At 57.8% G+C, this 26,490-nt stretch overlaps 1 protein-coding gene and 1 long non-coding RNA gene across 5 annotated transcripts in view; one reads left to right on the top strand and one right to left on the bottom strand.

The window, feature by feature from the left end:
* Nucleotides 1-25,986, bottom strand: part of LOC127040482 (uncharacterized) — a 29,773-nt gene extending 3,787 nt beyond the window's left edge. The window contains exon 1 of the long non-coding RNA XR_007771446.1: nucleotides 25,799-25,986. This is a non-coding gene — a long non-coding RNA (uncharacterized LOC127040482). The remainder of the gene's footprint in view (nucleotides 1-25,798) is intronic.
* Nucleotides 488-12,658, top strand: DHX58 (DExH-box helicase 58). 4 transcript variants are annotated; one of them, XM_050934594.1, is made up of 13 exons: nucleotides 488-505; nucleotides 1,312-1,498; nucleotides 2,395-2,596; nucleotides 3,597-3,787; nucleotides 4,233-4,349; nucleotides 4,621-4,747; nucleotides 6,064-6,255; nucleotides 6,761-7,017; nucleotides 7,713-7,862; nucleotides 8,426-8,587; nucleotides 8,941-9,131; nucleotides 9,661-9,757; nucleotides 10,485-12,658. In XM_050934594.1, exons 2-13 carry the CDS (start codon nucleotides 1,331-1,333, stop codon nucleotides 10,656-10,658), a joined length of 2,028 nt encoding a protein of 675 aa, XP_050790551.1. In that variant the 5' UTR covers nucleotides 488-505; nucleotides 1,312-1,330; the 3' UTR covers nucleotides 10,659-12,658. The 4 variants fall into 4 exon arrangements, with proteins under 4 accessions (XP_050790551.1, XP_050790549.1, XP_050790550.1 ...); XM_050934592.1 differs by lacking the exon at nucleotides 488-505 and adding an exon at nucleotides 802-1,061; XM_050934593.1 differs by lacking the exon at nucleotides 488-505 and adding an exon at nucleotides 816-894.
* Nucleotides 25,987-26,490: the final 504 nt, after the last annotated feature.

Below are 26,490 nucleotides of genomic sequence, written 5' to 3'. Positions count from 1 at the left end.
CAGACCCCCTCACTCGTCTCTCTCCCGAGCTGAACAGTCCCACGCTCATTAACCTCCCCTCAGACGGCAGCTGTCCCACGTTCTTAATTATTTTTGCTGCCCTTCTCTGAACCTTTTCCAATCCCAAGCGATGGTTTTCTGAGCTGGGGCGACCACGTCTGCACCCACTAGCCGAGGTGTGAGCGAGCCCTGGATCTACACAGCGGCAACACGCTATTTTCTGGCTTATCCCGGCTCCTGTTGCTCAGGAGGCCCAGCGTTCACTGGGCTGTTTTAATGCCGGGCGCCGAGGAGTTGCTGCTCCCGGGGCTGGCTGGGGTGGGCCGGAGGGTGCTGCCCTCCCCAGGATCTGGGCGCTGGATTCAGTTTCGATTTCTGCCTGTGACAGCTGGGCTGGGGGCTCCCCGAGGGGGGCTCCAGCTGGCACGGCGGCTGGCCAGCCGGCGGATTCACTGCGGTGTAGCCGAGCCCCGCGCTTGCTTTGTGACTCGGTTCGTGGATCCAGGTCGGTGTAATTCGGGTTACATGTGCCCGGCGCAGGGGGGCTGGAATAACATGTATGGAGGGGGAGGGGTGCTAAGAGCCATTGAACCAAACTAAACCCTGGGTATAATAGAAACCACTTCAAGCCGGGGGGAGGGTGCTGCAGCCCCTCCCAGCCCCCCGAGTTCCAGCACCCCTGGCCCTGGCCCAGACTCACCTGGCAAGAGGCGGGTGCCAGGCTCCAGGCTCCAGGGAGCGGAGCTGCTGAGACCCCCCTGGCTGGGGCCCCTGGAAAGGTTTTGCTTTCAGGCTCGGAGGGTGTCTGGTGGGGCGGGCAGAGCCCCTGGCAGAGGCAGCAGCTGCCAGGCCTGTGGGGAGCAGGCGACTCGCCTGGGTCCATTTGCAAGCGGGGTGATTCTGGGTGGAGAGGGGTGCTGCTTGGCAAGAAGTGCCTGCCTGCTCCTGCCGCCCAGCCCTGCCCTCGCCCTCCGCCTGGGGGTGCCTGAGGGGCCGCTGGCTGGCACAGGCGTCCTGCCCAGGCTCACGGGCGCTGGGGGGTCAGACGAGCTGCCCTTGTGGTACCTTCTAACCCTGTGGGTCCATGGTGGGGGGCTGGGGGCAGCGGTGGGTGACTCAGTGGCCCAGGCTCCTGTCTGACCTGACCGGTCTCTGCCTGCTGCCAGGCGGGGTGAAGGGGGGATGGAAGGATTGGGGGCTGGGCAGGGGGTGGGGAGGGGTTGGAGGGCAGGGTGGGGGGCTAGTCACCCTTGCTTTGTCCATGCTGACACTAGCTTTGCCCCCTTCACACTGGCTCTGTGCTTCCTGCAGGCGCCTAGTGCCTGCCCACATGGAGCTGCGTGACTACCAGTGGGAAGTGATCCTGCCCGCCCTGGAGGGCGAGAACATCATCATCTGGCTGCCCACGGGTGCAGGGAAGACCCGGGCAGCTGCCTACGTGTGCAAGAGGCACCTGGAGACCCGGGAGCGGGCCAAAGTGGCTGTGCTGGTGAACAGGGTGAGACTGGAGTTGCACTGCCTGGGGTGTGGGGCTGGGCAATGCTCATACCGGGATGGGGCTGATTCTCCCAATCTGGCCTGCAAGGAGCACCCTTCGGCCTGTCTGTGGGCAGACATGAGGGGTAGGCGGGACATGCTGGGGCTGCAGCCGGAGGCAGAACCAGCCAGATTGAGGAGCCGCCCCCACCCCAGGTCTTTGCAAACAGACATGCTACGGAGGAACTGTGTGGGCCAAGTCCCCACGTTCGCTGGATGGTTGCTGGATGGACGGGGGCAGCGGGCATTGGGGCTAATCACCTGCATCAGGCTGGCCTCCCGGTCTCAAGGGGGTGGACTTGGTGCCAGGTGGGGGAGCTATGTTCACGCAGGGGGTGGGAAAGCAAGCGGGCAAAAGATGCCCACCTCCCCCTCTGCCCAGGCAGCTGAGAGCTGGCTCAGTCCCAGCATGCCCAGCTGCCAGGCCTTGTGGCCACCCATCCTCCCCCATGGCACCCCAGCACTGTGTGCTGTGCTCGCTGCATAGCTGGTCCATGTGAAGATAACCGCCTACTACTGCTGCTAGCTAAGGGCATTACCCTGTTAGCTCCAGAGATAGAGAGGGCTGTGCTGAAGGTCCTGTGTTCAAAAGCTGCCGATGCCCCATGCGAAGGAGGGAGGGTCCCCGAATGCCAGCTCTACGCTTGAGCCCCCTAGACAGGCAGGGTGTGGCAGGCTCGGGTTGGGCAGGGGCAGCGCTGCCTTGCCTCTGTTGTCCATGGGAAGTTGCTCAGCTCAGCAGCCAGGGCTCTCCGCAGGCCCTGCTCTCCACCCCACACTTAGCTCGGGGGAGCTTCTGAGTGGCTGCTGTTCAGCACACAAGCCTTACAGGGCGTCTCCTGCGTGTTGGGTCGCCAGGTGCACCTGGTGGAGCAGCACTACACGCAGGAATTCCTCGTGCTGCAGGATCGCTTCCGGGTCACGGCCATCAGCAGCGACAGCGACCAGAAATTCTTCTTCTCCAAGGAGGTGAAGCTGAATGACGTGGTGATCTGCACGGCAAAGATCCTGCAGAACGCCCTGACCAGCCAGGACAAGGACATGCATGTGGAGCTGACAGGTAGGAGCCCGGTGAGATGGGACCTGGCCCATGTGGGGCTGGGATCTCGGGGCCGGATCCCCAGCTTGTGTGCCCATGTCGCTCAGCTGGTGTTAACCAGAATCATCTGGCCTTTCGTTACTGCTGACCGTGCACAGGCCAGCAAGAAAACCCAGCTTGACTCTCAGCTCCTGGGAACTGGAGATGGTGGGAGTGAGGGAAAAGGGCTGGTCCCTGGACAGGGGAGCCCTGGGTGGCCGATTCATTCCCTGTTGATACAGTGGGGGCAGCAGGGAGGCTGCCTTGCCTTGGAGATGGAGAGGCCGAAGGGCTAGTGCCGGTGTTTTGTAAAACTGCACACATTTGATCTGGAGTCCGTGGGAGGCAGAAAAGACAGTGTCATTCCCCCTGCCCTTGGCAGTTCCTGGTCACCTCGCAGAGCAGACCCCCGCTCTGTCCACCTGCCCATATGGTCCCCTCGCCGAAGCATGTGAGCCTCAAAATCCTCCCAGTCCTGTTATCACATGCTCAGGGTTTAGCTGATCACCATATTTGGGGTTGGGAAGGAATTTTCCTCCAGGGCAGATTGGCAGAGGCCCTGGAGGTTTTTCGCCTTCCTCTGCAGCGTGGGGCATGGGTCACTTGCTGGAGGATTCTCTGCAGTTCGAGGTCTTCAAACCACAATTTGAGGACTTCAATAACTCAGACACAGGTTAGGGGTTTGTTATAGAAGTGGATGGGTGAGATTCTGTGGCCTGCTTTGTGCAGGGGGCCAGACTAGATGATCATATTGGTCCCTTCTGACCCTAAAGTCTATGAGTCTATCTCTATTTGGCAGCCAGGGATTGCAGCCGACAGAGGCTAAGTGATGTGCCCAAGGCACACCAGGGAGTCTGTGGCAAATCTGGGAACTGACCCCGGGTCCCCAGCAAGCACCCTAGTCACTTCCCCTCCTTCCAAAGCCTCCCCCCCAGTTAGCCTCGCTCCGGTCAGCTTGGCTCAGCCCCATCTCCCCGGGCAGATTTCTCCCTGCTGGTGATTGACGAATGCCACCACACCCACAAGGACGGCGTCTACAACCAGATCATGGAGGATTACCTGGAGCGCAAGCTGAGAGGCCAGCGGAAGCTGCCACAGATCCTGGGCCTCACTGCCTCACCCGGCACCGGGGGGGCCACCAGCGTCCAGGGGGCCAGGCAGCACATCCTGCAGGTGAGTGGAGCGTTCCTCACCCCTCCGTCCCAGCTAAGTCGGGGACATGGCTGGCTGCCACCCCGGTGGCCCAGGAACTGGGGAACCCCCCTGAGATTGCACCAGGCTTGTCTTTTGGCTGCTGGAAAAGGCCCTTGGAGCAGGAATTGGGGCCGCGCAAACTGTCCCGCCAAGGGAGCCCATCTCCTTGGCTTCTGGTCGCCTGGGACCTGAGATTCTAGCCACAGCAGCCACATGGGTCACAGAGCTGCAGTGTTGTTCCCTCCGGCGTCTGTCGGGGGACGTCCCTAGGGTGTGGGGTGGTGAGTGGCTGCTGGTGCCAGATGTGCCCATGCTGATGGTACCCACCCCCCTCCATTGACTGGGACCCATTGACCCAGCTCAGTGCATCCACGGCATGTGGGTCATACGGCTCTCGGGATGGGGGGGTGTTTAACCCTTTTAGATCTGCGCCAACCTGGACACCGCCAAAATCATGTCATCCCAGAAGCACCGTGTCCACCTGGAGGCTGAAGTCCCTCAGCCCAGGAAGCAGTACGACGTGTCCCAGGAGAGGCCGCAGGTAAAGGGCTCTCAGGGCTGCACATGGGCACAGACCCCAGGGGAAAAGGGAGAGATCTCACTGCAGGGGAGACCAGCGACAGCCCTTGGGAGTTTAAACCCCTCAGTCAGCTCTGCTAAGGTCAGGGTCTGGGAGGGGTGGCCGAGCCCATCCCGTAATCAGCGGGGTCCCTGGTGCTCCCAGCCTGCGACCCAGCTTGCACTGTGCCCTCGGGGCATGCCATGGGCAGCAGCCTTCCCCTCTGAGCTCCCTGCCACGCTCTGCTCCCCAGGATCCCTTGGGCAGGAAGCTGAAGGAGACCATGGCCCACATCCACCAGTACCTGGACATTCGTGACCTGCCACAGGACTTCGGCACGCAGAGCTACGAGCAGTGCGTTGTCGAGCTGGGGAAGGAAGGTGAGGGGCTGTGTGCCAGTGCAGGGGAGGGGTTAACGGGTTGAGAGGAGCCATAGAAGTCGAGAGCTAATTAGCGGGAGGAAGGTTGAGTTTGTGGCTCAGGCATTGGATTGGGACTCGGGAGCTCTGGATTCAGTTCCCAGCTCCGCCTGGCATTGGGCAAGTCAGTTCATTGTGCTGTGCCTCAGTTTCCCCACCTGTAACATGGCGATAACGATCCTCCCTTTGCGTTGCCTCTTCCAACTGAGTGCTCTTAGGGGCAGGTCTGGTCTCTTCTAACATGTCCACGCAATGCCCAGCACAACGAGATCCCTCCAGGCGTTGCTGTATCTACACACGAATGGCCTAGATAAACCACCTGAGCTCCAGAACGGGCACCCACGCAGATCCCAATGACAGCGCTTGCGAGAGGGCAGAATGCTGCCTGCAGCATGTCCCTTAGCTGTGGGACTCCCTGCTGCAGGGTGGGAGGGAAGTTAATAGCCCTGTAGGGTTTTTGCGTGGAATGGTGCCTGCAGGGACCCAAGCCATGAACCTGATCCCAAGGATTGTGCAGCCCCATGCGCTGAGGTCCAAAGTGACCCCAGGGAAGGAATTACCCTGCCCCTCCCGTGGGATAGCCTGGGGCTTCTGATCCCGCACCCTGGCTGCTGCGGGGGACTGAGCCAGGTTACTGAGCCATTGTGGCATTTTCTGTTGTTGCCTTTTCCTCCTCATTGTGTAATGGGCCTTTGACACATGCTTTCTTCCCAGAGCCGGAACAGAACCCAGGCATCCTGGCTCCCAGCCCGCCCCCCCCCGCTCTAACACCAGATACACCCCTCCCAGAGCCGGGAATAGAACCCAGGCGTCCTGGCTCCCAGCCCGCCCCCCCCGCTCTAACACCAGATACACCCCTCCCAGAGCCGGGAATAGAACCCAGGCGTCCTGGCTCCCAGCCCCCCGCCCCCGCTCTAACACTAGATACACCCCTCCCAGAGCTGGGAATAGAACCCAGGAGTCCTGGCTCCCAGCCCCCCGCTCTAACACCAGATACACCCCTCCCAGAGCCGGGAATAGAACCCAGGAGTCCTGGCTCCCAGCCCCCTCCACCCCCCCGCTCTAACACTAGATACGCCCCTCCCAGAGCCAGGAATAGAACCCAGGCGTCCTGGCTCCCAGCCCCCCCCCCTGCTCTAACACTAGATACACCCCTCCTAGAGCCAGGAATAGAACCCAGGAGTCCTGAGCCCGATCCCCACACTGGCCCCGCTCTCAGTGACTGCCCAAGGCACTGGGATTGGCTCTCAGCCATTGCTACAGTGGTTTTGTTCCAGGAGCCCAGTCGTTCTGCCGTAAGAAGCGCACGTGCGCCATGCACCTGCGGAAGTACAACGACGCGCTGCTGATCAATGACACGGTGCGCATGATCGATGCCTTCAGTGCCCTGGACGAGTTCTACCAGCTGGAAAAGGCCACCAAGCTTCTGCAGGACCCCACGGAGCGCTTCCTCGTCAGCACCTTCGAGGGTAAGGGCTAGAGGCAGGATATGGTGTGGGGCGGAGGGGTCAGCAAGGCCCAATGTGCTCATCTAGGCCGGGCTCCTGCATAGGGCAGGTCAGAGAACCCTCCCCAGGTACCTGCCAGGCAGGCCGGTGGCAGAACTGGGACTAGAACCTATGTGTCCTGACTCCCAGGCCAGTGCCCTGACTGCTAGGCCACGCTGCCCCTCGCAGTGCTGGGTGCATGGGATCTATCTCCGGGAGGACTCACTGCCAGCTGTACATTACATGTGACGAGCCCCTTGAGAAACGTTAGGATTAATGTAACCCATGGGGCGGAGGCTGGTCCCCAGGAGTGGACAAGAGCCTACAGCTGAGCTAATAGAGTCGCTCCTTTCACTTCAGCAGTAGAAGTCTGTGTTCTTAGCGCTGCAGGCCCTGGTTTGACTCCTGGGCCAGGGTGCGTGTGCCCTGGGGCTCGCTGGCTCAGAGCTGCAGCTCTCACCTGCCTGCACGCTCTGCTCCGCTGCAGAGATCAAGGCAGCCCTGCTGGCTCTGGCCAGCGACCCGCGCTACGAGAACCCCAAGTTGAGCAAGCTGAAGGAGATCCTCCAGGAGCAGTTCCAGACCCTGGGCCACTCCCGCGGCATCATCTTCACCAGGACGCGCCAGAGCGCCCACGCCCTGCACAAGTGGGTCCAGGAGAACGCGAAGCTGGCGAGACTGGGCATTAAGGCAGCTGTCCTGACTGGAGCCGGCTACAGCAACCAGACCAAGCACATGACCCAGGTGGGTGGCTGGGAGGGAGGGGGCAGACGGTGCTGAAGGCAACTGTGCCCTGCACGGCTCTTCTCAGCCCAGGAGCTCCACGTGCTTTGCACACACACACACCCCTCTTGAGGGAGGCCACGGGAAAGAGTGAGAAACGGAGGCACAAAGAAGGAAGTGCCGTGCTTCCCAGGCTGATGACAGAGCTGGAAAGAGAACCCAGGTGTCCTGACCCCCAAGCTCTACCCCACTGGAACCCAGTCTCCTCTCGCAGCTGGGAGAAGAGAACTCTGGAGTCCCCTCACCTCCAAGAGTGGGGAAAAGAACCCAGGAGTCCTGACTCCCGCCCCCTCCTGTGTTCTAACCACTAGGTCCTGCCCCACCCACCCCACTGGGTGAGCAGAAGGAAGCGTGGGGGACCTGTCCCCTCACACTTGGGAGGGAAGGGACAAGTCAGTAGCTTTAATCCTTGTGATTCTCGCCCTGTCGTGGCTGGGGGGGTCCTGGAGCTGTGTCCTGGGGAGTCCCCATGCAGAGCTGCAGCTTCAGACTGTGTCCCAGGTCCCATCTTTCCAAGATTCCCTGTTGTCCTTTAGCCTGGCGGTTGGGCAATTGCTTAGGGGCCTGCCTGGCATCGCTGCGGGCCTGGGTTCCCTGCGGCGCCAGAGCCTGGCCCACGGTGGGCAGAAACAGCTCCGTCCCTTCTCTCTTCCCAGAACGAGCAGCAAGACGTGATCAAGTTGTTCCGCAAGGGAGACCTCAACCTGCTCTTCTCCACGAGCGTGGCCGAGGAGGGCCTGGACATCCCAGAATGCAACATCGTGGTTCGCTATGGGCTGATGACCAACGAGATCGCCATGGTGCAGGTAGCCGGCTGCTCCCCGGGCCTTGTTCCCCGGATCCTTCCCTCCTGGCTCCGAGGGACTGAGCACTAGGCTGGGCTGCGTGGGCTGCAGGGGGAAGCCGCCTGTCCCAGGCCCACCCGTCTGGGTCTGTCTGACACACACCCGGCCCCCGGCTCCCTGGAGTCCTGCTGAGTGCCGTTCGCAGCTGGGTCCCTCTCACTGGAGCCCAAGCGGTGCTCAGCTGTGTGCTGAGGCCAGGACAACATGGGGCACGGAGACCAGACCCCCCACTCCTCTCTAGGGGTGCTCCCTGCAGGCCAGGGTCAAGGCACGCTCGGGGGGGGGCTGCACCCATGAGGCCTTCCATCCCCAGTGCTATCTGCCAGCAGCACCAGGGGATGGCGGATCCGCCCGCACCTACTGGGCTCAGCGTTCACCCAACCCCCTCGCTGGGGGGTGTTGCAGACCTCCCATCCCCCCACTCCTGGGCGGGGTGCGGGGAGGGGCACTGCCAGCGCTTTCCCCGGGGCTCTGTCCTGAGCTGACCCCAAGTGTGACCCCACTGCGCGTCCCTGTTTACACAGGCCAGGGGCCGCGCCCGCGCCGAGAACAGTCTGTACTCTGTCCTCGCCAAGGCCAACAGCAAGGAGGTGTCGCGGGAGCGGCTGAACGAGACCTTGGAGGAGCTCATGCAAAGAGTCATCGAAGAGGTGCAGGCCATGCCGGAGAAGGAGTACCGGGACACGGTGAGGGGCTGGCATTCGGCACAGCCCTGGGGGCCAGCAGCTCCTGACCCGTGTCCATGCTCCTGGTGCAGACTGGGGTTCCCTGTGCACTGAGCCAGCTGGGGCCTGAGGCCCCGTTCTCCACCCCAGCCACGGTGCTCAGACAGCCTGTGTTTTTGTGCTAAGGCCCCAAGTGCCCGCCCCGTGGGGTGGTGGGTGGCAGCAGGTCCCAGGCCGGAGATGGAGGCAGCGATGGGGAGGGGACGGAGTGGAGCTGAGGGGGCTGGTGGTGCCTCTTGCTGCGTGTCTGTGGGTGTCTCGCTCGCGTTGTGTTCCTGTCGCACCTCCGCTGAGCTGCCCCTCCCCTCTGCCAGATCACAGACCTGCAGCGAAGCGCCATCATTAGCCGGAAGGTGAAGAAGGCTGAAGGCAACCAGAAGCGGCAGCTGCACGACCCGGACGCCGTCCGCCTCCACTGCATAAACTGCAACATGGCCGTGTGCCACGGCAGCGACCTGCGCACCGTGGAGAAGATGCACCATGTCAACGTCAACCCGGACTTCAAGTGAGGGCGGGACTGGGGGGATGGGGACTGGGGAGGGGAGCCCTGCCCATGTCCTCCGGGGCACCCGGCCGTTCACTGTGTGGAGCTGGGCAGCAACCTCCAGCCCCCACTGGGGACAGTCGCTAGCACAGGCATGTTTGATGCTGCAGTAGAAGTTCCCCGAGCCCCTGCCCTCAGCCCTCTCTCTCGCTCTGCGCTGAGGCCCCCGGCCTGGCAGCCCCGCTGGCCCCTCACTCAGCCCTGGGACTCCCTGCGGGGTCAGCTTTGCAGCCTCTCCCAGCAAGATCCTGGAGAGACCCGTCTGTCGGCCCCATCAGGCCGGGGTCCTTCCCGTCCGCTCTAGGGACAGATCCAGGGAGCAGCTTGGCCGTACTTGGGTCTGGGATTGTCCCTCTCCGGGGCAGAGGGCGGGGAGCTCCCCTCCCCAGGTGGCTGTGTGCTGGCTCCGCTTGGGAACTCTGCACCCTTGGCTCACAGGCACCCTCTGCGTAGCTCCTTATGGCAACGGCTCTTGTTGTATTTCCCGCAGGATTTACTACAACACCACGTCCAACAACGTGGAGATTCCCCGCAACTTCAAGGACTGGAAACCGGGGGGCAGCATCAGCTGTGCGAGCTGCGGCCAGGTGGGTATGTGGCTGAGACACACGCTGGGGCTGGGCAGGGCTGTTAGCTGCTTTCACAGGTGACTCTCACCTGCTGCGTAAGCAGGCACTGGGGTCGAACTGGAAATGCGTCCAGTCTGCATGTACAGAGCCCATGTGACGGAGAATCCACACATCCCTTGGGGATCCCAGGCTGCCAGCCCCAAATGTTCAAAAACCATGAGGTTTTTAAAAGGGGGTTTCTGAGCCTTTAGGGGTCACAGCTCCCCTCCCCCCAGCTTTTCTGCACAGCCATGACGGCTAGAAACTTCCTTTTTATTTTAAGGGGAAGGTGAGATTCCCCCCGATATCGCATGACTCCAAGAGCTGGGGCTTTAAGGAAAGCATCAAATATTAAATCCCGGGAATTGGCAATAGTGGGGTCTGTTCCGATGGCTAATTATCCACATTTCAGAATGGGCGATGTATTTCCAGTGTGAGTTTTTCCGCATTAAACTTACACCCAAGCGCCAATGGCTGGATGTGGGAGTGAGTGTCTGTGTGCACGTGTCAGTCTGTTTGTGACTGGGCGGGTGGGGATAAGGTGTATATATACTCCCCTGGATATAAGTAGGAGCTGTTTGTACAGTTCAGCCCTGGGGTTAGATTCTAAACCCTGTCGCCCAGACGTGCGACTGTTTGCTCCCGGCGATTTGCGGTGGATCCTGACTCTCTGTCTGAGTGATGTGTCTCCCGTCTGTCCATGCAGGCCTGGGGCATGGAGATGATCTACCGCAGCGTGACGCTGCCCATCCTCTCCATCAAAAACTTTGTGGTGGCGACGCCAGACGGGAACAAACAGCCCAAGCAATGGAGCCGGGTGACTTTCACCATCGAGGAGTTTGACTACGTGGAGTACTGCAGCAGGAACCTGGGCATGTAGCACCAGGCGAACTCAGGAGACTGGCCGAGCCCCAAGCACCCTCCCGTGGCGATAGGGACCCTGAGCCCAGCCCTGGGCATGGTAGGCCGCAGCACCCCTGCCAGAGATCAGCACTGGGCATAGTGGAAGCATTTAACCCTGCTTTGCCCAGGTGTGGCTCTGTCCTTCCTCCATATGCTCCACAGCGCCTGGGTACTGGGCAGCAATAGACCAATGGAGGAGGAAGGTCGCCCTGGAGATGGGCCCCCCTGCGCTCCAGCCCCTCTCCGCTCTGCTGAGCCCCTCTGGGCCCACACAGAATCAGGTGCAGGATTGGGACCTAAGGGGGCTGCCTCGCCCAGAGACCAAGCTCTGGGCTGGTAGATGGTCTAGTGATGGGACTGAAGTGTCCCGGCCAAACAGGGCAAGGGACCATAGAACCACAGGGTTAGAAGGGACTGTGGGAGTCATGTTGTCTGAACCCCTGCCGAGGTCTGTACTGTTCACCCAAGATTGACCATAAAACCCCTTCTGCCCTCCCCAGGCGTCTAACACACTCCCCCATCCACCCTCCTCTGCCCCTCAGCGCTCACTGCTAAGGAGCAGAGTATTGTGACCAAATCTCAGCCCTGGGATGCAAGACTCCTGGGCCCTATTCCCAGCTCTGCCGCTAACTCACTGGCTGATCTCACACAAGTCTCGTCCTGCCTCTGTGCCTAAGTTTCCCTACCCATCAGAAAAGGATAATGGTGTGCCCCTTCTAGGGGGAGTCTGCAGGTACATTTCTTTATGGTTCTGTGAAGGACAGGACACATCTTTCCCACCCTACCCCTGTCCGGGGAACCCCCCCCGATATCAGTCACAGCTTGCAGTGATTCTGCGCAATGCGCAGAAGCCACTCTTTTTTCCTGCTCGGCTGCACGAAGCCGAATGCATGTCGATTGCACCAGCGCGTGATTGGTTTGCAGAACTGCCACCAGCCCCTCTGCCGCCCGAACCACGAGCCAGTGCAGCGGCTCGTGCTTAGCCAGAGCGGAGGAGCCACTACGAAAACAGGCAAGTTCTCATGAAAGGAATAATAATATAGCCGATAGGGGGCCTGCTCGAGCCTCTCAAGGCCCTGCGCAGTTGCTCAGTCTTCTGATGCCTGGCCCCGGCCCGGCTCTGGCTAGGTAGGAAATACAAGCCCCACGGAGTCCCTAGACACCATGCAATGCGTTCGGGAGTGGCCACGCTGATCTCCAAGCAGCCTGCTGCCACTTGGGGGTTTAAGGCTGTGACACTGGCAGGCCAGGTGCCAGCTCATGCCGCGGTCCCCAGGCCTCCACTGAACACTGCCAGATACATGGCGGGCACCAGCCTGTCTCCCCGAGGGCTAGTGCTGTTAAAATAGGTAGCAGAACTATCAGCATGTGCTTTGTGTTTAGACTGGATTGAATCGCTGTGAGTTGCTCCGTGCGTTGATCGCAGTCAGACTGTCCCACACTGTAAGGTAATCGCTGAGCGTTTGCGCTGTCAGCCTCAGTCACTGTGTAAGGACCGGACGGGAGAGCGCGATTAGTGTGAAATGCTGGTTCCCGCCAGCAGGTGTTACCGCCAGCCCACAAGGAAGGCCCAGTCACACCAGACAGACTAGAGCGGAACCTTAACATGGACAAAAGACTTGGTGGTTTACGCTCCCCACCTTGTTAGGATGAGTCTCGACTGTGAATTCCTCCCATCAGCTGAGTTTCAACTCCAAGTAGAAGCGGGGAAGGGAATAAAACCCCTAACAAGGAGGAACTGGATCTTTAAGCTGCTTTGCATGGGACAAGGATCGCTGGGCATAGGCAAAAGGGGCCCAGCTGCTCAGCCTGGCCTAGCCATGTGGGCCATACAGAGCTTGCGTAGCACAGAAGCTTCTGTTACTTTTTGACACTGAAGGCTGGCCCCCGTTTGTGTGCGTATGTCTGCCTGCTTTACCTGTATGAGTAACTCGGATTTGCTTTTCTACAGAATAAATCTTTAGACAGGTTAGTGTAGGACTGGCTACGCGTGTCATCTTTGGGGTGTGATCTGAGGTGCACTTAGCCTGGGGAAAGGGACGGTCCTTTGGGACTGGGAGTAACCTGAATATTGCTGTGACTCTTGGTGTAAGGGACCATCTCTCACAAAGGCAGGCCCACCTGGGTGGCAAGACAGATCAGAGTGCCCCAGGGGACTGCCTGTGAGGCCATGGCTAGGTCCTTACGGTGCCTGAGGAGTTCACACGTGATAATTGACGGGCGAGATCCAAGCATGGCACTCACAGCCCAGCAGGGGTTGGTGCCCTGCTTACTAACAGGCTGCCATTCATGCTCCTGAGCCACTGCAGGACAGCTTGGTAGAGGCACGTGGTCTCAGACCGTGTCTGTATTTGCTGAGTTTCTCTTAGACGGAAGAGCGCAGGCTGGAGGAAAGGCAGAGTCCATGAGCCATCTGACATATCCCCCCGCCAGCCCGCTCAATGCGCTCATGTCCCATGAAACATGGCTCCAGCATTCACAGCCCCTCAGAACAGCTGATCTCCCCTCCATGTGAGTGGCACATACTGCACACCACGGGCACGGAGCAGCCACAGCCCGTGAGTCTCTGCCCACAAACCCTGAGCAGAACGAACAGCCTGATTAAGACCTGGTCTGAGGAACCCACCTGAGCTCAGTTTGTCCACCTGACAGGGAGGAAGCTGCCCGGCTGGGATCTGAAGCTGCCCTGGAGGGCATTTCAGAGCTGCTGCTCAGACCCCTCTGGCAGGAGATTAAAGGATCAAAGTGGGAGCTGCAGCAAGGCAGGTCTGAGAACCAGCCAAAGTGGCAGCCTGCAAATATTCAGCAAGGTTGTCTAGCGTCGCTAGGGCGAAGGGAGACGTGCTCCTGGCATGTCGGGACAGCCCCTGGCAGCAGCTCCTGGCGTGCTCCTGGCGTGTCGGGACAGCCCCCACCAGCAGCTCCTGGCATGCGGGACAGCCCCCAGCAGCGGCGCTAGGGAAAGGGAGATGTGCTCCCGGCATGTCGGGACAGCCCCTGGCAGCAGCGCTAGGGCTTTTTTGCATCTCATGTTTTGCTTTTTAGTTAATTCGCCATGTTGCATTTTTAACACTTGAGCAAAGTGGCCAGTGACTCCAATCTGGCTGGAACAGCTGAGCCCTGTGCTGCTGGGAGCGTGGCTGCACCAAGGAGCCGAGGGCTAGAGTAAGGCGCGTGCCCCCGCTCCATGGCCCAGCCAGCCAGGAGAGACTGCAGCAGCCATCAGCACCGGGGAAGAGTTGTCTTAGTTAATGGGATTGGTTTGCCTCTTCACTGGGAACTCAGCTGAGACCCCACCAAACTCATGGCACATGTCCAGGTATTTGCTTTAAACAAACAGCTGTGCAAGCCCTCTCCTCCACAGTGCGTCAGCCTCTGCCATGCGGGCCAGTCCCACCCGCAGTGTCACTCTGCATGAATTTAATTTGAAAAATCAAACTGATCACAAACCACAGGCTTGGGACTCGAATGGCTACCTGAGAAAAACGTATTCAGGCTGAGTTTGAGGTGGGTTAGCGATGCACGAAGACCCAAAAGTGCTAATCAAAAGCCAACGCAAACGATAAAGGCCAGGCAATAAATGGACACAAAGTTAACATACTCACAACTTCATGGAGCAATGAAAACAGAGACAGGCAGTGGAGGGTACCATAAATCGCCTTTGTCATTCTGATGCACCACTGGTAAATATCCCTACATCAGTTTTCATGCCCTTTTGTTTACATATTAACATCCCTGGCCATATGTAATTAAATCTCCTCCTCTTGTCCATATGGGCCTTCTAGGTAACCATAACTGGTGTTCTGATTAGTGATAGAGCTATTTGTGTCAACACATTCGTTAACATTGTCAGTACACTTAGAGCAAGGTACATTACTTAACCCCACCCCACCCCCAAAAAATGCCGTTCACATTCACGATTTGTGGTCACTTGCTTATGCCACAGCTCTTAGTGCTCCACCTCCTCACCCAGGTCACTTACTCCTGCCTCTGATGCTGGCAAACTTTTAACTCCCAGGCTTAAGCCGATTGCCAAGCCTAGCTTAACGTTAACCCTCAGCTTGTACATTCTCCTACTTGGGTTTCAGCTAGAAGGGACTGGGCTAGATGACCTCCCAAGGTCCCTTCCGCTCCTACCGCTCTATGTTGGCATCACTCCGCCAATTGCACGGCCTCTGTATAAAGTAAGCTTGTTTTACAACCTCTGCAGGCTCAGGTTAGGGGACACAGACCCACACTCAGCCTGCAGCAATAGCAGAGACACGGTGGCTGGCAGGCTCAGATGTGTCCTGGGGGGAGGGATGTCTGATTCCACCCCGCTACCTCCAGGTATGCCCCGCCCAGACTGGCACCCACAGCAGGGGCTATGTGTGTGGTAGCTTGTACTAGAGACCCTCGTTAGCAAAACGTAGCCCCTGGCTCAAAGGGCACAGCCGCTGTGGGGGGTTTAAAGCTAACATGCTGCAGGCTGTGAGGGGTAGTGGCTTAACAGGGGCTTCTGGGCTTTTTGTGGGACCTGCTGGAATCCAAGTTGTTTAGCTGGAAATGACTGTGCCTGGGCATCCTGGCCTGCGTCAGGCTGATCTTGGAGCAGGCTCTGCCTCTTCCTTCAGGTCTGTAATACGCTGTGCGAGGAAAGGTGCTGTCCTGATGCAGTGATCTCTGGAGGGCTGACGCGTCAGGCCTGGCTCTAGGGGGGATCTTTGCGTGCGTGCACTGCAGTTCCCTGCTGTGGGTGCACTAACAGGCGTAAAACAGGCTTTATGTTGGCTTGGCTACAAAGGGAGTTATTTCAGTTTAACTGTTCCCTGTGTGAATGCTCTTACGCTGCAGTAAAAGTGTTGTTCCAAAAATTAATCCACTTCAGAAGTGGATTAAGCTAATTTGAAATAACTGTTTGTCTGCATAGGGAAATTAATTTGGAATACGATAGGGTGTGAATGTAAAGTGGCTTAATTACCCCGATTAACTCCCTATGTGGATGCTTTTATTCTGGAATAAAAGTGCCTTGTTCTGAATTAGTGGTTTAAATGAATAGTGGATTAAGTTAATCTGGAATAAGACGCTCTTATTCCTGAACAAAAATGTCCATGTGGCATTAACCAGGAACAGTTAGTCCACTTTACATCCGCACCCTGCTTTATTCTGGATTAAGGTTCATGTGTAGACGAGCCCTCAAGTAAATCGTGCCAGTCTGGCCTAGCTACACAGGAAGTTGGCCTGGTGCACAAACCCCTTGGGTAGGCAGGCCCTGGCAGCCTGGCCCTGCATTTCCTCACAGAGTCACTAGAGGGAAGCCCAGGCCAGGGCTCTGAGCTGGCCTGGGGGCGCTGGGCTGTCGGGTGGGGGGGGGGGTCTGTCCCTTGGGGGGCCTGTGAAGGGAAAGGCCAGTTACCGCTGGGCCCTAAGACCTGAGAGCGGCTCTGAGGCAAGCGGCTACCCGAATGAACAGAAGCTGCCTTGTGGGGCTCTGGTCCCAGCTCGGCCAGGGATGGAGCAGACGAGGCCCCGCTTAATCCAGTGTCTGCTGTGTAAACGTCCCCCTGGAGCTGCTCCAGCTTCCCTCAGCCCTGGGCCTGGCCACCCACCTCCTCACAGCCCCCGGCTGCCCTCCCGGGCTCTCTCAGGGCCGGGCAGCTCCCTCACGTGGGCCCTGGGGCCTGCCCCCAGCTCCGGCTGGCAGGAGGCTTTGGAGCTTGCCATGGATCCCAATGGCAAAGCAGTGGCCCCCTTGGCCGCTGTGCCGGGAGCCGGGACCAAGCGGGGACCTCCAGGGCCAAAAGAAGAAGCTCTGAGGTAAACGCCTTGGCCCTCTGGGGCTGTGACTGCCCCGTATCGGCGGGGGGTCGGGAACAGCCGTGAGGGCTGCGTTTGGGGGGGGCTTTCGGCTGGGCCCCTTGCAAACACTGACTTGTGGGGAGTATTGGGGGCCCAGCTCCCAGAGTCCCTTGTGATTTCCTCTGTTGTCGCCAGCCCTGTTCCAGCCCCTGGGGCCCGGGCCTCGCCCGGGGGGCGTTTCTAGACTCTGCCTTGCTCCCAGGGCTGGTGAGCAGCATGGGGCCCTTTGAGCCCAGCCCCGAGTGCTAGGGGAGCCACAGAGGCTGCAGGAGCCTGTTCCCGCTGGTGAGTGATTTACGCTCTAGTTCCCGCCCCACGCGCCCCTCCTCGCCTCGCTCTCTGCATCCCAGGGATCTCCCCATTTGGGAGCTTCTGCCCCCCAAGCCCAGCGGGCTGCCCTGCCACCTCCCGAGCGCTGCTGGTGGAGTCTCCAGCTCTGTGGCCATGGCCCCTGTGCAGCTCAGGAATGTGGCCTCCGTGGCCGTTCTCCTGGCACTGGTATCGAGCAAGGCCCATTAATGGACGGAGGCAGCGTGGCCTAATGGCTCAGGAGCCCAGGGGTCTAGTTCCTGGCTCTGCCACTGGCCTGCTGACCTCAAAGCGCTTTGAGTTCGGTGGGGGAGAAGTGCTGGCTGAGAGCTCTTTGTTTCTGGCACCATGGAGCAGACGTTTGCACTGGTTGCTTTCTAGGCAGCCAAAGCACAACCCGGAGGGTGAGGAGAACGAGCTCTTCCCCCTCCCCAGCTGCCATCCTGCTGCATGTACCTGCAGGTCTCTTGCTCTCTGACACAGCTCCTCACCTGCCTTGCAGAGCCTGTCGGGCTCCCAGGACCCCAAATACTGGGGTGCGGGGGCCTCTTGGCTAGCAGCGTCATGAGCTCGTGGCCATAAACGACTAGTGACTTGCCAGGAACACACAACGCCAGGGCACAGCTTGGATGCCCTGTTGTAAAATCTACTGGCCTCTGGGGCAAAGCTCTGGTTTACAGCTAGGCTGCAGGGAGGCCTAGTGAACAGGGAGTGGGCCTGGGAGTCAGGACTCCTGAGTTCCAGTCCTGGTTCTGCTGCTGACTCTCCAGGTGACTGTAGGGCAGGGGTCAGCAACCTTTCAGAAGTGCTGTGCTGAGTCTTCATTTATTCACTCTAATTTAAGGTTTCGCGGGCACGTAATACATGTTAATGTTTTTAGAAGGTCTCTTTCTATAAGTCTATAATATATAACTAAACTATTGTTGTCTGTAAAGTAAATAAAGTTTTTAAAATGTTTAAGAAGCTTCATTTAAAATTTAAATTAAAATGCAGAGCCCCCCAGACCGGTGTCCAGGATCCAGGCACTGTGAGTGCCACTGAAAATCAGCTCGCATGCCACCTTCGGCACACGTGCCATAGGTTGCCTACCCCTGCCGTAGGGAATGTGGCCTGGGAAGGAATTTGCCCATCTGTAAAATGGGCAACCCAGCCCATCCCTGCCCATCTCTCTATAACGCTTGCAGAGACCGAAAGCTAAAGCAGGAGCTAAGTGTTAAGATGGTCCCTAAAGCCGCTGCCCTGGCTGGCAGTGCAGGGTCCGGGGCTGAGCAGACAAGCAAGCCAGTTACGCCCTGGCTGGAGAGAGAACCTCCTAATTGCAGCAGCTCCTGGCAGATGGAGCGAGAGCGCCCTGGCCACCTCCCAGCTGATACCCTTGTCTTTGTTCCCCTGCAGCATCTGGCTGGTGGAAGGTCCTGTCCGTGCCTCCCATGCGGTCAGCAGGGGCCTAGTAAGAGGACGGGACAGACCCTATGGGAGCAGAGATGACGGTAGGGTAGGTGAGAATGTCTGTCTGGTACAGCGCCCGTATGATCAGGTACGTGGATAGACAATTGCTCTTGCCCTTGACCAGTAGACACCCCTCCCCGCCCACCAGGCTGAGTGGTGCGGTTGATGACCGGGTGGTTGAGCGGCAGGAGGACGTGGGTTAAGGAGGAACCTGGGAACCCAATGAATGCGGCCTCGGCTGGCTGGCCCGGCAGAGAGCCCGTCCTGCAGTGGCAAGTTCAGTGCCTGTGCTGTGACTTAGCACTGCAGAGCGAACAGCCCATGCAAGCCGCTGGCTTTGGTGATCTCTGAGAAGCTGGTATTTGGGCGCAGAAGTAGGAGATGACTTTTTGCCAGGATCAGATTGGTTTCCAAGGGCCTCCCCGTGGCACAGGCCCCTCCTGGTGTGGAGCTCTGCAGTCGGGCCACGCAAGGTGGGGCAGAAGGATTTCATGATGCACCCACAGCAGGCACCCGCTCACAGGGTCTTGGTTGGGAGTTGTATGCCAAACTGCAGTCTGTGACTGTGAAGCCCTTCCCCCCACTGGCCGCGGAGCGTGAAATCTGACTGTGGCCGGTGTGGGTCATGGCACCTCATGCCTGTGTTAGACTCATCCTTAGCGCCCACACCCGGCTTTGGTAACATGCATCGCAGGGGGATGGGAGGGGCTCCAGGCAGGTGCTGAGCAGGGAGTACAAATATCTCTTGTTCTCGGGTACGTCGGTGTCCCTTCCTCCCACCGCCACCACTCGCTGCCAACGCTCCCCAGTGCCTTCTGCTATTTTAAGTGGCAGCTGAGCCTAGTTCAAACCCTGTCACCCCTTCAACGCATTAGGAGGCAGGCAGATGACATCTGTCTCTTTCCTCAGTGCCGCCTTCCCCAGGCTCATCCTCTGAACCTGATCCAAACCCATCAAACGTCCTCCTGAGCTGGCTTGGCCCAGGCCTGGACACGAGGCTCATTCCATTCCCCTGTTCCCCTCCATCTCTGGGCCGGGCAGGGAGGAACCTGGCTAATTAGCCCAGTAGGAAGGGAGCGGTTGTCAGTGATTGGAGGGATACAGCTGTGATTGATGCCGGCTGAGAAGAGCTGGCTGGGGCAGTGTCTAAGCACCACGTCTGTAAAGCAGGCCTCCTGGGCACTTGCTGCTAGAGATCGCTGGGCCCTATACGGAGCTTTGTTCTTAGCACAGTACACGGAGCCTTCTCCTGCTCTCTGGGAGAAAGGCGGCTCAGGTGATGGGCAGAAGCTTTGCTTGGGAGGGATACTGTACCTTTGGAAGTAGCTGGCTTGTGGGGTGAGGATTTTGAGTGGCTGCTCATCAGGTCAGATGGTGGCACCTGATCTAGCTCAGATGCCCTAACTGGGGAATCGTGGCAGGTTTTCTGCTTTGTCCGTTGCGGGAGGGGAACAGTAAATATTTGGGACGATGCATGAACTGGCCTGTGCAAATGGAACGAGCTGGGTTAGCCTTGCTGAGTGCTATTGGTTTGGGGAGCATCACGAGTATACGTGGCATTTGAAAAGCCCAAGGTCCCTGCCCCAAGGAGTCTAGCACAGTGGAGACAAGTAAGGTGGTGCATCCGACGCCAATGGGTGAAGGGAGGCGGCGAGGAGAGGGGGATAGGAGGGGAGGGTGCTGGGTGCCTGGGAAGAGGGAACCCATTCTAGGTGAAGTGGGAATGACGGCCCAAAGGGGTGAGTGAGAGGAGATGGAGGGGGAGCTGACACAGACAGAGGTAGGAGTGGGAGCAGGGATGGGGTGATGGACTCACAGCATTGCATGCAAGTGGCCTGCGTAATGAAAGCTAGAGAGGCCAAGGACAGGTGACTCCGAACCGTGACCATGGTACAGAGCAGCGATTCCCGTCTCCCGCGGAGCAGCCGCTCTGATCAGCTATTCAGCTCATTCCTGTATCGATCCCATCTGTGGCACTGTTGATAAGATGATCTCGAGTGGCGTCTCGACTGCAGCCCTTCAAAGAGCTGTGTGACCGAGAAGCAGGGGGGACTGTTGCTCACGTCTCTAACCCAGCCGCTTGTGTGGGGCAGTGAGAGGCACTGACTCAAAGGCAAGAAGGACGGAGCATTTAACAACCAAGTAACATCGCGTCTGGCTAACGGGGACCGTGTGTGAAATGCTGACTAACAGCCTAAAACCTACCACTAGGTCATGCTGCCCCTCCGTGGCGCTTGCTGGAAGGACCTGAAAGCTCCTTTGCTTTTCTCCAGAATGCAGACCTGACTTTTGCACCTGGCTCTCGTCTCTCCCGAGACAGACCCACCTCCAGTTGGAGTCCTGCACCTCAGCCCTCCCTCCAGCAGGTAAACTAGCGCGGGGCTTTCTCCTGGCCCCACTGGACTCTCTCATGTAGGTAGCAGAGCCAGCGGGGCAGCAAATTGGCTGATGCCAGCTCCTGTGTCTCAGCAGGCTGCGGATCCTTTCACTTGCCCCCTGGCTGGCGGTGACATCCTATCTCAAGTTACTAGCACGATCTTCCTAAATCCCAAAGCTGCTTAGGTCCTTAATCTGTGCGGAAGCCATTAACCCTTCCCAAGATCTTGCAAACCAGCTTTCCCCATGGGTTCTGGCGAGAGAGATTTTAAAAAACGCTTTGGGGTGGAGGACAGTCCTCCAGCCTGCGGCATTTCTCACCGCTGACGGGCAGCAGTTCCAGTCAGGGCATCAGCGCCTGGGTGGCTCGCTCTGGCTTCGTCCCTAATCCGTCAGGGATCCGTCACGCCTGCCTTGCTTCGCCATCCCCATCCCTTTGTCTCTGAAGGAGCTGAATCCTTTGGCTCAGTTCGTGACTGGGAAGCACCAGCCCCCGAGTCGTGATAGTGAAGAGGAAGAATCCATTTGTTCTCCCAGAGCACAGAACCTTTCATGAACGGGGCTCCCCACTGTTAACCTACCACCTTCAGCTGCAGTAAGACGGCTAGAACGTTCCTCTCCGGGTACATGAGGGGAAACTGAGGAATGGGGTCTTGCCCAAATTCTAACTGGAATGTAGTGGCAGGTCCAGGAAGTGCACTCAGGACTCCAGTGTTGCAGTCCTGCCTTCTAACCTCACTGCCGAAAGGGGTCCCCTCCACCTCACCCCATGTCTAGGCGAGTGCACTACATGCATGATGTCCACATGCATTCTGGCCCTGCCACCGCCTACACGTTGAGTGCTTTTGTGTGTCTGTCTAGGCGTTCATCTCCCCACTTCACTGATGGCTTGAGGACAGTGCAGAGGTAATAAATCCACTTGCTGGGGTGGCATGGGAATGGAAAGTCCTGAGATTCCAGAAATAGCTGGAATGTCCCGGGGTCGGTGATCAGTGTGTGAGCCATGGCATGTGGGCACCTCTGCGCACTGGCTACCTCTTCCCAAGGGTGTGAACGGGCGCATGCTTCTGTAACAAGGCGTACCCTGGCCTAGCAAAAACCTGGGCTTGCTGGATGTGATGTTATTGATATAATCTGGGACCATATAGAACACGGATGCAACCAAGGTCCTGTAGTGGCACCAAATTGTATGTAAAGGGGGTTATATAAGGTGTCTAAGACCAGGTTATGGGTTGCTGGTTATGATTATGCTGTCTGGATGTATGTATCATTTTGTAGTTGAAGTTATGAGTATTGGCTCTATACTGTCTGTATTTCAAATTGGTGCTGTAGTTCTGGGAAACATCCCAGACAAGTGGGTGTTAGCTCTGCCTAACCTGCTTGATGGCCCATTAAGGACCATCGGCTACACAACTGACCCATTGAGAGGCGGCAGATATGCCTTGTAACTCAGCAGGGTGTGCAGGGACTTGCCCATGTGACTCCAGACTCCATTTTGCTGTAATTTTCCACAGTAAGAACAAAGAGGTTCTTACACCTGGAAAAAACCTATAAAAGGCTGATGCCTCATCTCCATCTTGTCTTCAGTCCTGCTTCTTACCTCTGGAGGAACTTTGCTACGAACTGAAGCTCTGAACAAAGGACTGATTGACCCATCCTAGCGGGGGATGTACTCCAGAGACTTGATTTGAACCTGCAGTTTATTCCATCACTGCTACAAGCCTGAACTAAGAACTTTGCCATTACTGTATGTAATTGATTCCAGTTATCCAATTCTAACTCTCATCTCTACCTTTTTCCTTTTATGAATAAACCTTTAGATTTTAGATTCTAAAGGATTGGCAACAGCGTGATTTGTGGGTAAGATTTGATGTGTATATTGACCTGGATCTGGGGCTTGTTTCTTTGGAATCAAGAGAAACTTTTTCTTTTACTGGGATGTTGGTTTTCATAACCATTCATCCCCAGGACGAGTGGCACTCGTGGTGATACTGGGAAACTGGAATGTCTAACGAAATTGCTTGTGTGACTTGTGGTTGGCCAGTGGGGTGAAACTAAAGTCATCTTTGGCTGGCTGGTTTGGTTTGCCTTAGAGATGGAGAAACCCCAGCCTAGGGCTGTAACCGCCTTGTTTAAGCAATTGGTCCTGAATTGGCACTCTCAGTTGGGTCCCGCCAGAACCGCATCGTCACACTGGAGCAGCCTCGTTGTTCTCCAAAGCACAACCCCTTCCTTGGGCTGGTGTGTACTTGCCTCTGCTGCGAGTGGGCGGTAGCCAGAGCGGCTGACACGCAGGGCCCTGCACTCTGACAATGGTGTGAAAAGCAACCGGGAACATCCTAACCCTTCTCCGCCCAACAGTCCCTCCATGCTCCCCAACTGCGGCACGTCTAATGAATCTCTAGGGAGCATTAATCCCGAGTGTGAGCATAGCAAATTGCCATGGATTGAACAAGGGGGTTTGCGTCCAACAATTCCCCTGCCGCTCCCCAAGGGAAGTAGGAAATATAATTGGCACGGGCTGGCCTGATCAGGTGGGACGAACATCAGCATATGGACGTAGACGTGGACACCATGTGAACTGAACAGCCAGCTGTGTCACAGTGCGCAGAGTCTGCCCAGCGCTGTCCGTGCTGCACGGGGGCACATGTCTGGCCTGTCTGCCCTGCAGCAGTCACCGCGGTCACTCTTTAATGCACTCACAAAGGACCCAGCCATCCCATCGGGGAGGTTCAGTGAGTCGTCGCTGGCACGTTCCATGTGTTTAACTGCTGGGGTGCAAACCCGTTCCCTGGCGAGCTACGCTGCAAAGGCAGGAAGTGCTGGATCAGCTTTCAGGCCTGAAAGCACAACTGGGCAGGTGGTTGTAGGGAAATAATCGCCCTTGTAATGGACCAGCTTCCCAAACAAACTGTCGTCCATCCTCTCTAAGTGATTGAACACCTGCCACTTCTATTTTCCCTGGCCCAGCTGCTCCTCTTCAAAGTGCTGGCCCTCCTGGAGCAGCCTCCCTCTGTCAAGCAGTCGTGGAGCAGATGCAGTGGTGACTGGGCCTTTTTAGAGGATGAAAGACTCCGAAAAGGAAGCGCCTGTTAGTTTTTGCTAACAGGGGCTTTGCTGTTCGCAGCAGAGGCAGCAGCGAGTGTAAACTGCTTACAGGCGTGCAAAGGAATCTGTATTCCCAGGAGCACTGAGGTCTCCAAGGCAGAAGGGACCATTATGTGGATTTAGTCTGACCTCCCTCGGGCCTCAGTGTCAACCCTCCTGCTTTTATCTCGTGTCTCATGGCAGCTGGTCAAGGCAGGATGAAATCTCGACTTCCATTCAAAAAGCGTTTCTAATACTGGCGATTGCCGAAGCAACGTGAAATGAACACAGCCAGAAGGCTCAGAAAGCAAAGACATGAACTCCGAACTCTTCTTATTGTTAAGCCGATCTCCTGATTTCCAGGGGGCCAGGATCCTGTTTTCTGAATGCTTGTGGGGTGGGGCCAGGCCAGAGATTCCGGCACTGAGCCCTGGAGCCCCGGCTTGAACGAGAGCAGCTCTTCTAGAGAGGCAGCAGTGGCTGGAATTCAGAAATGCTAGCTCCGAGGGTGCTGGTGCTGAGGGCTCGTGCTCCCCTCTCCGTGCATTGGGGTAATGACCGTCTTGGCCCTTGGGAATCACACGCTTACTTACTCCACTGGTCTTCAAAAACAACGTCGCTGCTGGTGGCCTGCCCATGGCAATGGAAGAGGCCTAATGCAGCTGCTGTCGGCTCCAGCCTCATCTACGCTGTCTTGCACCTCTGGGCGGAGAAGCACAGTAGACAGAGCCCGGCAAGAAGGGCCAAGTTCTTCCCTTCCTCCCTCTGAGGGAAGGAAGAAAACTTCACGGGGTTTCCCGCTAGCCTTTCTCCAGCCTCCCTCGACTCTCAGCCACGAGCAGAGTGACTGCCCCTGCTCCGGTGCCTTCCTGGCGGTGGTTTGGGGAGGGGTGACTCTTCATGCAACACACTGTCAACCTGTGGAACTCCTTGCCAGAGGATGTTGTGAACCCTATAACAGGGTTCAATAAAGAAGTAGATAAGTTCCTGGAGGACAGGTCTGTCAGTGGCTATTAGCCAGGCTGGGCAGAGATGGTGTCCCTGGCTGCTGTTTGCCAGAAGCTGGGAATGGGCGGCAGGGGGTGGATCACTTGATGATTCCCTGTTCTGTTCATTCCCTCCGGGGCACCTGGCATTGGCTGCTTTCGGTGGACAGGACACTGGGCCAGATGGACCTTTTGGTCTGATCCAGCTATGTACACGTTCCTACATCCGGGCCAAACAGCTGCTTTCGTTGTCAGCTGATCCTTCTGACTGTGGTGCCTGGCTTGGTGAGAGAGAGAGGCTGAGGGGGGCTGATCCAGGGTGTGACCAGGGCTGCCTGCAATTGAAACAAGCCTGCTCAGCATGCTGCTCGGTGTCTGAATGGAGCGGGGGTCTCCTTCCCCAGCAGCAGGAATCTCAGTGTTTGGGTCTCATTGCAGGCTCCAGCCTAAAATGTTGGGATCTGGCTGCTGAGAATCACAGAAGTAGCCCAGAGTTGGCCGGGCCCTTGTTTGGCAATTTTCTGGCAGAGGCTGGTCTGGAACTGTCTCTCAGCCGGCGTGGTACGTGTCACGGAGTCCCCGGGCGATGCTCCGGAACTGCTCCCCACCAAGCCAGTCAGGACTTTGGGGAGCCTCCTCTCCCTTGGAGCAGACTTGTTCAGGGCAAGAAGCTCACACGGCTTCACCTCCTGGGTCTCTCCTTGGAGCATTCAGCATCCTCTGCCCCTCCGTGCGCTTCCCACAGCGAGTCCACCCCAGCGGGGTCCTGGGGAAGCCACTGGGTTCTGCACCCCCACTTTGCAGTCACGTGACTCTCCGCCAGCCAGTAAAACAGAGGTTTATTCGATGACAGGAACAGGGTCTAAAACAGAGCTTGTAGATACAGCGAACCGGACCCCTCGGCTGGGTCCATTCTGGGGGGCAGTGAGCCAGACTCCCAGGTCTGCCCTCCACCCTTGACCCCAGCCAGCTCCAGACTAACAACCCCTCCCAGCCCCTCCTCTCTGCTCAGCTCCTTTCCCGGGCCAGGAGGTCACCTGATCCCTTTGTCTCCAACACCTTTAGCTGGCACCTTTGCAGAGGAGGGGCCCAGGCCATCAGTTGCTAGGAGACAGAGTGTCAGGCATTTAGGTGCACTGGCCCTTGGCTCTGCCAGATACTTAAGAACTGCCATGGGGACACTGAGGCACCAATACAGTATTCAGAGAAAACATTAAGAACTTTCCCAGTTCGTCACATCTCTTTCCCCTTTGAGACCGAACTGAGCGAGGTCACTCCAGCCAGTGACCTGGGGAAGTTCGAACTCACCAAGGTTCCCATGGATGCCCCAGCATCTCTCCCATCCCTTGGTCTGAGTTACACCAGGACAGTCCAGTCTTACGCCCTCCCTTAGGTCGGGTGTGCTTGATGGCACTTGCAGGCCGCATGTGGGAACGTTTATGCAGCCCACACCCTTTGCCACCCCAGTACCCCTGGGCTTCAAGCTGGGATTGGGTCTTTTCCCAGCACTCTGGTCTGTGATTCGGGCTCCCTTGGTTAAGAGCCCCCATCTTGGCCTTTGCCAGCTCTGGGCTTGGGCAGCCGCTTCCCACTTTGTGGCCCAGACACAACACCTCTGCCGTCCCCCCTTGCACTTTCCAGCTTTTACCGTCAGTCCCACCTCCTTGAGGCAGCCCAGCCCCCTCTTCACCTGGGACACCTGTTCCTCCCAGGTCTGGCTAAAGATGCACATGTTATCAGTGTCTGCCAGGGCCAAGTTCTCCA

Source organism: Gopherus flavomarginatus, chromosome 25, assembly GCF_025201925.1.
Source record: "Gopherus flavomarginatus isolate rGopFla2 chromosome 25, rGopFla2.mat.asm, whole genome shotgun sequence".
NCBI lineage: Eukaryota > Metazoa > Chordata > Testudines > Testudinidae > Gopherus > Gopherus flavomarginatus.
The sequence above is the reverse complement of the archived record's forward strand: the minus strand, read 5'-3'. Positions and strand labels throughout refer to the sequence as shown.